The 16,694-nt window shown below is 44.1% G+C and overlaps 1 protein-coding gene across 2 annotated transcripts in view; it reads left to right on the plus strand.

The window, feature by feature from the left end:
* The first annotated feature begins 574 nt into the window (after positions 1 to 574).
* The window catches only part of LOC106560995 (protein phosphatase 1H), a 63,626-nt gene continuing 47,506 nt past the window's right edge, over positions 575 to 16,694 (plus strand). The window contains exon 1 of one of the 2 annotated variants that reach the window (XR_006757001.2): positions 575 to 1,196. Coding sequence is in view for 1 of the 2 variants with exons in the window: in XM_014124510.3 (XP_013979985.1) it covers positions 964 to 1,196 (233 nt within the window). In the remaining variant the exon portion in view is untranslated. The remainder of the gene's footprint in view (positions 1,197 to 16,694) is intronic. The other variant, XM_014124510.3, reaches the window with a different exon arrangement.

Raw genomic sequence — 16,694 nt, forward strand, 5'->3', positions numbered from 1 at the left:
GCAAGTACATTGAAATTAAGTTGTTTTGAATACCCATTTTAAACTTTCACATTCCACTAAAACCGAACATAGATTGGATATGGGGCATAGTTGTGTTTTCAACATTTTGCTAGGTGGGTTTCCTGTGTTTGGTCCAGACTTTGTTCTTACCTGCAGGGAAAAGCACCATTGTAGGTATGTAATGGGACCGAGACCACCCTTTTTGAGCGAACCGCGGTGTTTTTTTATTGCGCTCCCGAGTGCGGATAGGGTGTTCACACCAGGCCAAACGAACTGACCTAGTTGCGCCAGAGTTTGGAAAACCCGTTCCAAACCAATTTGGTGTGAAATACCCCTCATTTTCTGGTTAGGTTATTCTACTGCAGTTGACACATAGGCATAGTCCCTACTGTAATTGGAAGTTCTATTCCTATACACAAATGCGATAACTTGGACATGTCTGAGAAGGGCATGTGGGAGATAGAACGTGAAATAGAATGAACTGAAAATGCTTTGTCAGACAGAAAATGAGACTGACTAGGCCACTCCAAAGATGATGTAGGTGTCAGCACTTACCCTATTTCGAGGGAATGAGCAAGGAGCACTTCAGAGGGCAAGCAAACATTGGATTTGAAGTGACTCGCTTACAAGTAGGCAACTCCTTATTTACTTTTGTAGTATACCTGCCAATGACACTGGACGGCATTCCAGGATAACAACTAGCCTACCTTTGACCTACTGCCTGACGTGCTGCTAATCGTTTAAACTGATCACAGCGCGATAGCTGTGCACCCAAATCCAGAAAACAACCGGTTTGTCACATGACAGCGCTCATCATGAGTTTGTTTCCGCGTCTGAATGAAAGAGAGAGAGAGGCGCATATCTGAACTGTTGCGGTCCGCAAAACGCGCCGCCGAGCCAAGGTGATATTCCGGGCAAGGGGACCCGCAAATTACCGTCGCTCGGACACGCTGCGGCAATAACATGTTCACACGGATGAAATCAGCTGTGGCCAATTTTATGGGAGGTATGATGGCTGGCAGTTCAAACGTTGACCATTTTGGTGGCTCCGATTTACCGCTGAAATATCCGTACACAAGACCGGAGTTTCTGGGACTGTCACCGGATGAAATCGAGTGTTCGGCGGATCATATTTCTCGGCCGATCCTCATTCTGAAAGAGACGAAGAGGCTGCCATGGGCCACTGGTTATGCAGAGTAAGTATGCGTCCATCTTTAAGACGTAGCAAGCTATAGCATTTAAAGCGGCAGGTTCAGCACGCTCCCTGGACCAGAGACAGAAGCATAAACATAATAATTATTGTGCGCCATTTATTTCCATGTGAATGGGCTATTCCAGGGATGGGCAACTCTAGTCCTCGGGGGGCCTGATTGTTGTCACACTTTTGCCTCAACCCCAATAACACACCTGATTCCAATGATCAACTAATCATCAGTTTGGAACGTAATTACCTTTAATCAGCTATGTTTTCTAGGGATGGGGAAAAGGGTGACAACTCCCCGGCCCCGGAGGACTGGAGTAGCCCATCCCTGGGCTATACGGTCTGTCAGCATAGCCTCTAATTAAATTAAATTCAAGAGGGTTTATTGGCATGGGAAACATTGTTAACAATGCCAAAACAAGTGAAGTAGATAATATACAAAAGTGAAATAAACAAAAATGAACAGTAAATATATATCTCACTAGTGGGTGCAGACGTTGCCCCTTGACGTATGAAACGCAAACAGCGAATAACACTGTTGTATTTAGGCTACTAAATGACATTTGCATGGAAATGTTGTTGTGACACAACAACAACAGAAAGGTGCTTCAGTATCCTATTGCTATAGCATTTACCCATACCATACCATACCTGCTGTCTGCTACACCACCTAGACCTACAATATACTGTTGCATGCCATTGTGCATCATGGCTAAAATATTCTGATAGATATAGTGCAACTAGTTGTAGTTTCAGTACCATGAGTTAGGCCTACATGTGAACTATAATGGAATTCAATAGTTGCTTCGCCATGTTATACATCGTTGTGTCTGTCAGGGGATGATGGATTATCACTTCCCTTTAGTTTCATTATTTATGCATGCCCCATTTCGAGTGCACAGGCAGATTCTATCAGTAGTTTGAGGACATGGGTTTGTAAACACTTTCCTTTGCACACACTGTTAAACCACACTGTAAAAGCAACAGTTACTGCTGCAGGTTGACTTATGAAAAAGCTAACTTGTTCAGTGATTCAATGAAGAGAGTAGTCTGTGCTGCTATTAAATGTTTTTTTTTTTTTTTTAAACAAATCATGAAATGTTTTTTTACTATTTCAAATGTCATTGAAATGCTAATTGTGTGGAGGAGAAGGCATGGAGAACAACTTGCAACACACGTTATACGCATGTCATCCCTCTGAAGCGGCTATATTTTACATTGATTGGTGAAGGACAATGCAGTTTCATACCCACCTAAATGAGACATTGTGTTCACAGAGAGACACAGGTGTGGATTGTGCCAAGATGGGAAGTGGAAAAATGAGCTTGAAGTCTGTTCTGTTCCCTGTCAGCCATTAAATACTTGTTTATTTTCCTCAAGCTTAATCTGTCCATCGATCCTCCTCGGTTTTCCGTTTCTTAGTCTTTTCTCAGCTCTGGTAGAATGACATATCACATTGTGATAATAGGATACATTTAGCAATTTGCAATACAAGTATACATTGTGCAGGAAGAAGCGCTCTGCATCTGTTACAATTTTAACTCCCGTGTCCTGACGATGAACCCAATTTAGATGTGCACATGCTTCTCCATCTGAAGTTGGAAACTGGCACAAATCCACCTCCGTGTCACAAATGAGCATAACATTTTCTCCCAGTGCAGCAAAGTACAAGATGCTGCCTAACATTTTACATTTGAGTCATTTAGCAGACACTCTTAACCCTAATTGCAAGTGCCTTGCTCGAGGGCACATCGGCAGATTTGTCGCCTAGTCGACTCAGGAATTCGAACCAGTGACCTTTCGGATCTGCCGCACAGTGGCGATGTTGAAGATGGGCCTGGTTTTAACTTCAAAGTAAAAAAAAAAAGGTTTTATATTGGGGCTGCTGTGTTCCTCCTAAACAAACACTAAAACACCTTCCAGTCTGCATCCCTCGACCGTTGAATGTTAACGGTGATCATTTTTATTTTACCTTTATTTAACTAGGCAAGTCAGTTAAGAACAAATTCTTATTTACAATGACAGCCTAGGAACAGACTGTACAGATATATCTGTGCATTCCCTCAGGCTTCCATCACAAGAATGAAAAAAGGACTAGCAGCCTATATTTGGACAACCATGGTCATTCAGCACCTACTCAGCATGTATGCAGCACAGCACTAGATTGCTTTTATTTTCAGAGTGGCTTGCAATCTAGTCCGTGTGAGGCTATGGCTAACATGCTTCTCCCAGCTGTCTGTGTAGGAATGACACTGCTACACTGCTGTGGATTTGTCAACAGCTGGTTGACCAGCAGGCTCTGTTGTTGTGGTGAGATCTGTCCCCTCCCTCCCCTCTCAGCCGGCAGCCAGGCCCATATTAAGATGATGTGATCTCCACTGAGAACAGTGTCCCGGGCCAAGGAATCACCCTCTTAACTGTGATATAACATAATCAGAGGCTGCGTTATAAGAGCTGGTCTCGAGCTGTTGTATTTCACAGATTGGCGATGGGTGGCGGAAGAATAGAAGTGGCTCTACAGCAATCCTCCCCTGACCTGGCCGCTTTGTACGCTTTCTCCTGGTCTGCTGTCAGGTCCTGTGAGCGCCAACATTTCAGAAGGGCAGAGAGTCCTGCTCTCTCTATGTCCCCACCGCTCTTTCTCTTACTCATGCTCCCCTCCATAGGCCTGCTAGCCTACATGAAGTCTACTCGCCCACTTTTATATGACTGTCTATCTGTCACTATGGCTCTCTCTGCCCCTTCCTCTCGCTGTCCCTCCCTCCCTCCCCCTTCCTGTCCTGCAGCTACATAGTACTCATGAACTGAATGGAAGAGGATCAATACATCAGTCAATATGTGTCTGTGTAGAATGAACACTGCTAATGTGATGACTGGTGGGGTGGCAGACATGCATATCTAAGTGAATGTCACAGAGAAGTACACATGCACATCACTGTACACACTTGGATAGTGGGCAATCACATGATGTAGTAGCACGTGTTTGTCTTTCTATCTTGTAAGGGGGCCAGTAACAGGGTAACTTAGATGGCCACAAGGAAATGAGTGGTTTCAGTTCATATTGTCGACCATACACAGGAACTGAATCAGTGTCATGTGTTCTCTTCTCCTAATATAATGATTTGAATGTGATCACTCGCTTACGTCGGGTTAGAATGATCAATCAATTGTGCCTTTCTGTCATAAACAGATCCTGACAATGTAATCAGAATGTAAGAGATGGAACTTGACCAAAAACAATGGAAAGATCCCAAATCGCCTCATTGCCCCCAGCAAAATGTGCTTACATTTAGGCTTTTGGTTGTGTATTACACACTATGTTGAGGTGAAAATCGGGAGTGTAACGCTTTTATGGATGTCGACCCCAATACATGTTCATGTCATCATCACCAATCAACTACATTACAGTTAAATGACTTCCACCACAGTTTTCTCTGTGCTACCAGCTTATATGAACGGGAGTTAGCAATTAGCAGTTATTTCTTCTAAACCTGAAAAGGGACCACTTCTAAATCAGAGATACAAAACTTCAGTCCTCGGGGGCCTGATTGGTGTCACACTTTTGCCTTAGCTAACACACCTGACTCGAATAATCAACCAATCATGATCTTCAGTTTAGAATGCAATTAGTTTAATCAGCTGTGTTTGCTAGGGATGTTGAAAAAGTGACACCTCCGGCCCCCGAGGACTGGAGTGTTCTAAATCCGTGTTCTAAATCTTATACATTGAATAACAACCAAATATATCAAAATTGGACTTTATTAATTAGATTGTGGACCTGTTAAAATACATCAATCATGATGGATTTGACAAAAATCCACTTTGTTAGATCAGATTTGTTGAATGTGCACCAATCCGGCATATGCTTGGGCGGTATTCCATGTATACCTGGGTATTTGGAAATGGCCACGGGATGGTTTTTAATACTAACTATTTCTTTGGAGTTTTTCAATAAATGTTCTTATTTGTAAAAAGCAGGAGCAAGTGAGTATTGATGTTTTTATATTGAAAGTCAATTTTTTTGTATTACTTTTTTTTATATAGATTGATCAGAGGCGTGCAACCACAGTTTTACTTCACAGAAAATACAGTAGTGCAACACATTCAGCAGAAAATAGATTTATTTTCATCGGATGACAACTGAAGTGCAACGCTATTTAGCTGGCAGCCACAAGTAAATGAGCTTACAATGAAAAGCAAGGTATTTTTTTACAAAAATGATGCATGGCAATCATTAGGAACACCTTCTTAATATTGAGTTGCATCGTCAGAACAGCCTCAATTCGTCGGGGCATGGACTCTACAAGGTGTCGAAAGCATTTCACAGGTATGCCGGCCCATGTTGACTCCAATGCTTCCCACAGTTGTCAAGTTGGCTGTATGTCCTTTGGGTGGTGGACCACTCTTGATACACACAGGAAACTGTTGAGCGTGAAAAACCCAGCAAGGTTGCAGTTCTTGACACAAACTGCCTGGTACCTACTGACATACACTGTTCAAAGGATCTTAAATCTTTTGTCATGCCCATTCACCCTCTGAATGGCACACATACACAATCCATGTCTCAAATGTTTCGAGGCTTAAAAATCCTTCTTTATCCTGTCTTCTCCCCTTCATCTACATTGATTTGAAGTAGATTTAACAAGTGACATCAATAATGGATCATAACTTGTATCTGAATTCACCTGGCCAGTCTGTCATGGAAAGAGCTGGTGTTTCTTTAATTTAGAATCTGTAGTAACTCTGAGAATAGAAATGACTTTTGTGAAACAGCACAGTGGAAAATATATGGCAGCTAGAAATGGATGGTCTTCAGAGATAGATGGGAGGGGCTGAGGGTAGCTCAAGGCTGGGACTAAAAACAAACAAAAGATAGTATATTTTACATTAGTTGTCTGTGAAATATATGTATAAGCTGGAAGTGGAAAGGGGGATACCTAGTCAGTTATACAACTGAATGCCTTCAACTGAAACGTGTCTTCCGCATTTAACCCGACCCCTCTAGTTTACTCCAATTAGGGGAGGGGTTTTAGTTTTAGGGGAAAATAATGAAGGATAATATATAAATGGGGGATTGGAAATGAGGCAGATGATTACATAGATTGATAGAAGCCACAATCTGAAATATTAAAGCTGATCTACCCCCCCCCCCCCCAAAAAAAACAAATATAAATAATAATAAATTAAGAGTAGGTGTTCCTAATGTTTTGTATACACAGGGTGTTTCTAATGTTTATTATAGAATGAATCCAGCTACATTTCCTAAGGTTTTAACGCGACCCCTAAGTTTAACTTGCTAGTTATCTAAGTAAGTTACTGAATTAATAAGGAGACGAGGCATCATATAGTGTTATCTTTCTGCCATCTTTGAGAAGTCAAAGCCCTTTGGATGAGTTATCTGTGCAGCTGTCACAGCTATCTTGATTTCCTTGTTTTTTTTCTCTTCTCTGATCTCCTACCCCCTCTTCTCCGAAGCTGCGGCTCCAGACTCCACACAGACACAGCATGTACACATGCTGCTTCAGAGCTATTACTGTTCTTCCTTAATTTTAAGACAAGCATGCTTCAACTTTGTTCATTTGCAGAATGTCTCTCATTCACATTCGATTGTAAATGTCCAAAGTCACCAAAAATGACTTTCGGTAGCTCCTACCTATATGTCTAGCTTTATGAATTTGTTTTTATTTTCATTTGCACTCTTTAGCATATTTAGCTAGCAGCCTCCATAGAAATTCTCTATTACTTCTGCTAATTCTCTTAGTTTCATGCAACAGACACCCAATAGGCTTTAGATGTTTTGGGGGGGGAGCCCAAATACCGTAAATCCAGGGATGAGAGAAGGGTGGTATGAACATCTGGATACTGCCCAACCCTAATCTGGCATCCTCCTTCTTTCCCCCACAGTCTACGTTCCATTGTCCTCTTTACCGCGTCTATAAGAGAGGACTTGTAAGAGATGTCTATTCTGATTAATGATCAATGTCTGCTTGTGAGGTAAGATTACTGGTGATGAGAGAATCATACTTCTCCTCAGATGCTAATTTCAGGGCTGGTGATTTGCTCTTCTCTGCACTGTGTTGGCTGGCTTCTGACAATGACTGTGGTTGCACAATAATCACACCCTTCACATGCACATTGGTTGTAGTATTCTATTGCCTAACTGTCAAGGCCCGAGCATCACTGGCTACGTTCCCATATCCGCACTAGCGCACCACTTAGCAGTGTCCAATACATTGACTTGTTTCTAAGTGCTACTGCTATGCTAGTGTGGACTGTGGATATTGGAACAGATCCAATGTCCCGTTATTAGGACCAAGCAAAAGGACACTGACGGTTCCAAATGCATTAGGATCTATTAAGGTCAGACAGAGCAAGTGAGGCCCAAATGTAGAGGAAGTGGAATGAGGTAACAAACCAAATGCAACAATCACGTGCCAGGCGGTGTCTGAGAAAGGCCTGAAAAATTGCCAAAGACTCCAGCCACCCAAGACGTCAAATTGTATTAGTCACATGCGCCGAATACAACAGGTGAAGACCTTGCAGTGAAATGCTTACTTACAAGCCCCTAACCAACAATGCAGTTAAAAAAATACGAATAAGAAATAAAAGTAACAAGTAGTTTAAAGAGCAGCAGTAAAATAACAATAGCGAGGCTATATACAGGCGGTACCGGTGCAGAGCCAATGTGCGGGGTCACCGGCCAGTCGAGGTAATTGATCTAATATGTACATGTAGGTAAAGTTATTAAAGTGGCTATGCATAGGTAACAGATAATAGCAACGGTGTAAAAGAAGGGAGGGGGAGCAATGCAAATTGTCAGAGTAGCCATTTAATAAGATGTTCAGGAGTGTTATGGCTTGGGGGTAGACGCTGTTTAGAAGCCTCTTGGACCTAGCCGTGGCGCTCCGCTACCACTTGCCGTGTAGTAGCAGAGAGAACAGTCTATGACTAGAGTGGCTGGGGTCTTGGACAATTTTTAGGGCCTTCCTTTTAGGGCCTGGTATAGAGGTCCTGGATGGCAGGAAGCTTGGCCCCAGTGATGTACTAGGCCGTACGCACTACCTCTGTAGAGCCTTGCGGTCAGAGGCCGAGCAGTTGCCATACCAGGCAGTGATGCAACCAGTCAGGATGCTCTCCATGGTGCAGCTGTAGAACCTTTTGAGGATCTGAGGACCCATGCCAAATCTTTGCAGTCTCCTGAGGGGGAATAGGTTTTGTCGTACCCTTTTCACGACTGTCTTGGTGTGAAAGGACACGGAAGGTTCCAAATGCAGGTAGCCTGGTGGTTAGAGCTTTGGGCCAGTAACCGAAAGGTTGCTGGATCGAATCCCCGAGCTGACAAGGTAAACATCTATCGTTCTACCCCTGAACAAAACAGTTAACCCACTCTTCCCCGGTAGGCTGTCACTGTAAATGAGTTTGTTCTTAACTGACTTGCCTAGTTAAATGAAGAACATTTTTAGTTTGTTGGTGATGTGAACACCAAGGAACTTGAAGCTCTCAACCAGCTCCACTGCAGCCCTGTCAATGAGAATGGGGGCGTGCTTGGTACTCCTTTTCCTGTAGTCCACAATCATCTCCTTTGTCTTGATCACGTTGAGGGAGAGGTTGATGTCCTGGCACCACACGGATAGGTCTCTGACCTCCCTATAGGCTGTCTCATCGTTGTTTGTGATCAGATGACACTGTTGTGTCATCGGCAAACTTAAAGATGGTGTTGGAGTCGTGCCTGGCCATGCAGTCATGAGTGAACAGGGAGTACAGGAGGGGACTGAGCATGCACCCTGAGGGGCCCCTGTGTTGAGGATCAGTGTGGCGGATGTGTTGTTACCTACCCATACCACCTGGGGGTGGCCCATCAAGAAGTCCAGGATCGAGTTGCAGAGGGAGGTGTTTAGTCCCAGGGTCCTTAGCTTATTGTTGAGCTTTGAGGGAACTATTGTGTTGAACGCTGAGCTGTAGTCAATGAATAGCATTCTCACATAGGTGTTCCTTTTATCCAGGTGGGAAAGGGCAGTGTGGAGTGCAATAGAGATTGCATCATCTGTGGATTTGTTAGGGCGGTATGGAAATTGGAGTGGGTCTAGGGTTTCTGGGATAATGGAGTTGATGTGAGCCATGACCAGCCTTTCAAAGTACTTCATGGCTACAGATGTGAGTGCAACGGGTCAGTAGTCATTTAGGTAAGTTACCTTCGTGTTCTTGGGCACAGGCATTATGGTGGTCTGCTTAAAACATGTTGGTATTACAGACTCGTACAGGGAGGTGTTGAAAATGTCAGTGAAGCCACTTGCCAGTTGGTCAGCGCATGCTCGCAGTACACTGCCTGGTAATCCGTCTGGCCTTGCGGCCTTGTGAATGTTGATCTGTTTAAAGGTCTTACTCACATCGACTGCGGAGAGCATGCTCATGCAGTCCTCTGGAACAGCTGGTGCTCTCATGCATGTTTTAGTGTTATTTGCCTCAAAGTGAGCATAGAAGTAGTTTAGATTGTCTGATAGGCTCGTGTCACTGGGCATCTCTCGGCTGTGCTTACCTTTGTAGTCTGTAATGGTTTACAGACCCTTCCACATCCAACGAGCATCAGAGCCGGTGTAGTACAACTATCTTAGTTCTGTATTGACGCTTTGCCTGTTTGATGGTTCGTCGGAGGGCATAGCGGGATTTCTTATAAGCTTCTGGGTTAGAGTCCCTGTCCTTGAAAGCTGCAGCTCTAGCCTTTTAGCTCAGTGCGGATGTTGCCAGTAATCCATGGCTTCTGGTTGGGATATGTACGTATGGTCACTGTGGGGACGACGTCATCAATGCACTTATTGATGAAGCCAATGACAGATGTGGTGTACTCCTCAATGCCATCGGAAGAATCCCGGAACATATTCCATTCTGTGCTAGCAAAACAGTCATGTAGCTTAGCATCTGCTTCATCTGACCTCTTTTTTTTATTGCCGGAGTCACTGGGAATTCCTGCTTTAATTTTAGCTTGTAAGCAGGAATCAGGAGGATAGAATTATGGTCAGATTTGCCAAATGGAGGGCGAGGGAGAGCTTTGTACGCGTCTCTGTGTGTGGAGTAAAGGTGGTCGAGAGCTTTTTTTCCCCCAGTGGTTGCACATTTTAACATGCTGATAGAAATTTGGTAAAACAGATTTGTTTCCCTGCATTAAAGTCCCCGGCCACAAGGAGCACCACCTCTGGATGAGCATTTTCCTTTTTGCTTATGGCAGAATACAGCTCATTGAGTGCAGTCTTTAGCGCCAGCATCGGTCTGTGGTGGTATGTAGACAGCTACTAAAAATGCAGATGACTCTCTAGGTAGATAGTGTGTTCTACACCTTATCATGAGATACTCTACCTCAGGCGAGCAAAACCTCGAGACTTCCTTAGATATCATGCACCAGCTGTTGTTTACAGATATGCATTTTCCGCCACCCCTTGTCTTACCAGACGCCGCTGTTCTATCCTGCCGATACATCGTATAACCTGCCAGCTGTATGTTGCTAATGTTGCCGTTCAGCCACGACTCCGTGAAGCATAAGATATTACAGTTTTGAATGTGCCTTTGGTAGTTTAATCTTCCTCGTAGGTCGTTGATTTTATTTCCCAATGATTACACGTTAGCTAGTAGAACGGAAGGAGGGGGGTTTATTCGGTCGCCTACGAATTCTCAGAAGGCAGCTGGAAAAGCTGACCACGACTCCATTTTGTTGCTCCCAGCCTATAGACAGAAACTAAAACGGGAAGCTCTCGCCCTCAGGTCTGTTCAACGCTGGTCCGACCAATCAGATTCCACACTTCAAGATTGCTTCGATCACGTGGACTGGGATACGTTCCGCATTGCGGCGAACAACAACATTGACGAATACTCTGATTCGGTGTGCGAGTTCATTAACCTGTTTGGGATAGGGGGCCGTATTTTCACGTCCGGATAAAAAACGTACCCGATTTAATCTGGTTACCACTCCTACCCAGTAACTAAAATATGCATATACTTATTACATATGGATAGAAAACACCCTAAAGTTTCTAAAACTGTTTGAATGGTGTCTGTGAGTATAACAGAACTCATTTGGCAGGCAAAAATCTGAGAAGGTTTCATGCAGGAAGTGGCCTGTCTGACAAGGTGTTGTTGTTCTTGCTTCTGTTTATTGAAGAGTCAGGATCTTAGCTGTAACGTGACATTTCCCACGGCTCCAATAGGCTCTCAGAGCCCGGGAAAAACCTGAACGATGACGAGGCAGCCTCAGGCTGAAACACATTATCGCCTTTTCCAAGTGGCCCATCAGAGGACAATGGAATTAGGCGCGTGCCCGATTCGACCCAGTGATATATTTTCCTTCGGCTGTTTATCTAATTGCAGATTCCCGGTCGGAATATTATCGCTTTTTTTACGAGAAAAATGGCATAAAAATTGATTTTAAACAGCGGTTGACATGCTTCGAAGTACGGTAATGAAATATTTAGAAATCTTTTGTCAGGAAATGCGTCGTGCGCACGACCGTTATTTACCATTGGGATAGTGTCTGGGACGCACGAACAAAACGTCGCTGTTGGAACATAACTATGGATTATTTTGGACCAAACCTACATTTGTTATTGAAGTAGAAGTCCTGGGAGTGCATTCTGACGAAGAACAGGAAAGGTAAGACCATTTTTCTTATAGTAAATCTGATATTGGTGAGTGCTAAACCTGCTGGGTGTCTAAATAGCTAGCCCTGTGATGCCGGGCTATGTACTTAGAATATTGCAAAATGTGCTTTCACCGAAAAGCTATTTTAAAATCGGACATATCGAGTGCATAGAGGAGTAATGTATCTATAATTCTTAAAATAATTGTTATGCTTTTTGTGAACGTTTATCGTGAGTAATTTAGTAAATTGTTAGTAAATTCGCCGGAAGTTTGCGGGGGGTATGCTAGTTCTGAACGTCACATGCTAATGTAAAAAGCTGTTTTTTGATATAAATATGAACTTGATTGAACAAAACATGCATGTATTGTATAACATAATGTCCTAGGTGTGTCATCTGATGAAGATCATCAAAGGTTAGTGCTGCATTTAGCTGTCTTCTGGGTTTTTGTGACATTATATGCTAGCTTGAAAAATGGGTGTCTGATTATTTCTGGCTTGGTACTCTGCTGACATAATCTAATGTTTTGCTTTCGTTGTAAAGCCTTTTTGAAATCGGACAGTGTGGTTAGATTAACGAGAGTCTTGTCTTTAAATAGCTGTAAAATAGTCATATGTTTGAGAAATTGAAGTAATAGGATTTTTAAGGTATTTGAAAATCGCGCCACAGGCTTCAACTGGCTGTTACGTAGGTGGGACGAATTCGTCCCGCCTAGCCCATAGAGGTTAACAAGTGCATCGGTGATGTTGTACCCACAGCGTCTATTAAAACATTCCCCAACCAGAAACCATGGATTGATGGCAGCTTTCGCGCAAAACTGAACGCGCGAACCACTGCTTTTAATCAGGGCAAGGTGACCGGAAACATGACCGAATACGAACAGTGTAGCTATTCCCTCCACAAGGCAATCAAACAAGCTAAGCGTCAGTACAGAGACAAAGTGGAGTCGCAATTCAACGGCTCAGACACGAGAGGTATGGGGCAGGGTATACAGTCAATCTCGGACTACAAAAGTCACCAAAAGTCACCGCCACCACCAAAAGTCACCGCCTTGCTCCCAGACAGACTGAACAACTTTTTTGCTCGCTTTGAGGACAATACAGTGCCACTGACACGGCCTGCTACCAAAACCTGCGGGCTCTCCTTCACTGTAGCCAACGTGAGTAAAACATTTAAACATGTTAACCCTCGCAAGGCTGCAGGCCCAGACGGCATCCCCGGCCGCGTCCTCAGAGCATGCGCAGACCAGCTGGCTGGTGTGTTTACAGATATATTCAATCAATCCTTATCCCAGTCTGCTGTCCCCACATGTTTCAAGAGGGCCACCATTGTTCCTGTTCCCAAGAAAGCTAAGGTAACTGAGCTAAATGACTACCGCCCTGTAGCACTCACTTCCGTCATCATGAAGTGCTTTGAGAGACTAGTCAAGGACCATATCACCTCCACTCTACCTGACACCCTAGACCCACTCCAATTTGCTTACCGCCACAATAGGTCCACAGACGACGCAATTGCCATCACACTGCACACTGCCCTAACCCATCTGGACAAGAGGAATACCTATGTAAGAATGCTGTTCATGAATTATAGCTCAGCATTTACACCATAGTACCCTCCAAACTCGTCATTAAGCTCGAGACCCTGGGTCTCGACCCCGCCCTGTGCAACTGGGTCCTGGACTTCCTGACGGGACCGCCCCCAGGTGGTGAGGGTAGGTAACAACATCTCCACCCCGCTGATCCTCAACACTGGGTCCCCTCAAGGGTGCGTTCTCAGCCCTCTACTGTACTCCTTGTTCACCCATGACTGCGTGGCCATGCACGCCTCCAACTCAATCATCAAGTTTGCAGACGACACTACAGTGGTAGGCTTGATTACCAACAACGATGAGACGGCCTACAGGGATGAGGTGAGGGCCCTCGGAGTGTGGTGTCAGGAAAATAACCTCACACTCAATGTCAACAAAACAAATGAGATGATCGTGGACTTCAGGAAACAGCAGAGGGAGCAGCCCCCTATCCATATCGAGGGGACAGTAGTGGAGAGGGTGGAGAGTTTTAAGTTCCTCGGCGTACACATCACGGACAAACTGAAATGGTCCACCCACACAGACAGCGTGGTGAAGAAGGCACAGCAGCGCCTCTTCAACCTCAGGAGGCTGAAGAAATTTGGCTTGTCACCAAAAACACTCACAAACTTTTACAGATGCACAATCGAGAGCATCCTGTCGGGCTGTATCACCGCCTGTTACGGCAGCTGCTCCGCCCATAACCGGAAGGTTCTCCAGAGGGTAGTGAGGTCTGCACAACGCATCACCGGGTGCAAACTACCTGCCCTCCAGGACACCTACACCACCCGATGTCATAGGAAGGCCAAAAAGATCATCAAGGACAACAACCACCCGAGCCACTGCCTGTTCACCCCGCTATCATCCAGAAGGCAAGGTCAGTACAGGTGCATCAAAGCGGGGACCGAGAGACTGAAAAACAGCTTCTATCTCAAGGCCATCAGACTGTTAAACAGCCATCACTAACATTGAGTGGCTGCTGTCAACATACTGACTCAACTCCACCCACTTTAATAATGGAAAAATTTATGTAATCAATTAATCACTATCCACTTTATATTATATAATGTTTACTTATCCTACATTACTCATCTCTTATGTATATACTGTATGTTATACCATTTACTGCATCTTGCCATCTGAAGTAATTAAATGTATCACTAGCCACTTTAAACAATGCCACTTTATATAATGTTCTCATACCCTACATTGCTCATCTCATATGTATATACTGTACATTTACATTTAACATTTAAGTCATTTAGCAGACGCTCTTATCCAGAGCGACTTACAAATTGGTGCATTCACCTTATAATATCCCGTGGAACAACCACTTTACAATAGTGCATCTAAATCTTTTAAGGGGGAGGGGGGGTTAGAAGGATTACTTTATCCTATCCTAGGTATTCCTTAAAGAGGTGGGGTTTCAGGTGTCTCCGGAAGGTGGTGATTGACTCCGCTGTCCTGGCGTCGTGAGGGAGCTTGTTCCACCATTGGGGTGCCAGAGCAGCGAACAGTTTTGACTGGGCTGAGCGGGAACTGTGCTTCCTCAGAGGTAGGGAGGCGAGCAGGCCAGAGGTGGATGAACGCAGTGCCCTTGTTTGAGTGTAGGGCCTGATCAGAGCCTGAAGGTACGGAGGTGCCGTTCCCCTCACAGCTCCGTAGGCAAGCACCATGGTCTTGTAGCGGATGCGAGCTTCGACTGGAAGCCAGTGGAGAGAGCGGAGGAGCGGGGTGACGTGAGAGAACTTGGGAAGGTTGAACACCAGACGGGCTGCGGCGTTCTGGATGAGTTGGAGGGGTTTAATGGCACAGGCAGGGAGCCCAGCCAACAACGAGTTGCAGTAATCCAGACGGGAGATGACAAGTGCGTGGATTAGGACCTGCGCCGCTTCCTGTGTGAGGCAGGGTCGTACTCTGCGAATGTTGTAGAGCATGAACCTACAGGATCGGGTCACCGCCTTGATGTCTATACCATCTACTGCATCTTGCCTATGCCGTTCGGCCATCACTCATTTATATATTTTTATGTACATATTTGTATTCATTCCTTTACACTTGTGTGTGTGTGTGTGTGTGTGTGTATAAGGTAGTTGTGAAATTGTTAGGTTATGTTAGATATTACCGCATGGTCGGAACTAGAAGCACAAGCATTTCGCTACACTTGCATTAACACCTGCTAACCATGTGTATGTGACAAATAAATTTGATTTGACCTCGTTTTTATCTTCTCATCGTCTTGAAGCAAATGACGGGGATTTGGGCCTGTTCGCGGGAAAGGAGTATGTCGTTCACATCGGGCTCGTCAGACTCGTTAATGGAAAAAAAAAAGCTTCTGCCAGTTTGTGGTGAGTAATCGCTGTCCAGAAGTTATTTTTGTTCATAAGAGATGGTAGCAGCAACCTAATGTACAAAATATGTACAAAAATAAATAATAATAATTACAAACAACACAAAAAAGCAAACATAAAAACACAATCGGTTAGGAGCACGTAAAACGTCAGCCATCTTCTCCGGTGCCGTCTAACAAAAGGTTGTTCTCCATGCTCCCGTCCGGCAGGCGGTACCGGTGCATCAAGGCCAAGGCTCAGACCAACAGACACCTAAATAATTTCCCCTGGCCATAAGGCTGTTAAATGGCTAACAACTATTGCTCTTCCTCTCCTACAGTCTATCCACACTGACTGACTCTACTATGCCCATCTATAGGTCTCTACCCACTCAGACACAACCTACGCTGCTGCAAAAATGAATATTGATTAGATGTATTACTCCATTACGCTGCTGTCCAATGATTATTGATTGTCATTGCCATTCGTTATTAACTATTTATCCTGCTACTGGTCACTATTACACCTGTTTACATGTACACTACTTGTCAAAAGTTTTATGACACCTACTCATTCAAGTGTTTTTCTTTATTTTTACTATTTTCTACATTGTAGAATAATAGTGAAGACATCAAAACTATGAAATACCACATATGGAATCATGTAGTAACCAAAAAAGTATTTAACAAATCAAAATATATGGTGTGGTTGTGCTTTGCTGGTGACACTGTCTGTGATTTATTTAGAATTCAAGGCACACTTAACCAGCATAACTACCAGAGTGTGCTTAACTGTATTTTCATTTACTTTATAGTTCTCACGGAAGGTGATATGCCATCCCATCTGGTTTGGACTTAGTGGGCCTATCATTTGTTTTTCAACAGGACAATGACCCAACACACCTCCAGGCTGTGTAAGGGCTATTTGACCAAGAAGGAGAATGATGGAGTGCTGCATCAGATGACCTGGCC

The sequence above is a fragment of the Salmo salar genome, chromosome 10 (assembly GCF_965601325.2).
Source record: "Salmo salar chromosome 10, fSalSal1, whole genome shotgun sequence".
Classification (NCBI taxonomy): Eukaryota; Metazoa; Chordata; class Actinopteri; order Salmoniformes; family Salmonidae; genus Salmo; species Salmo salar.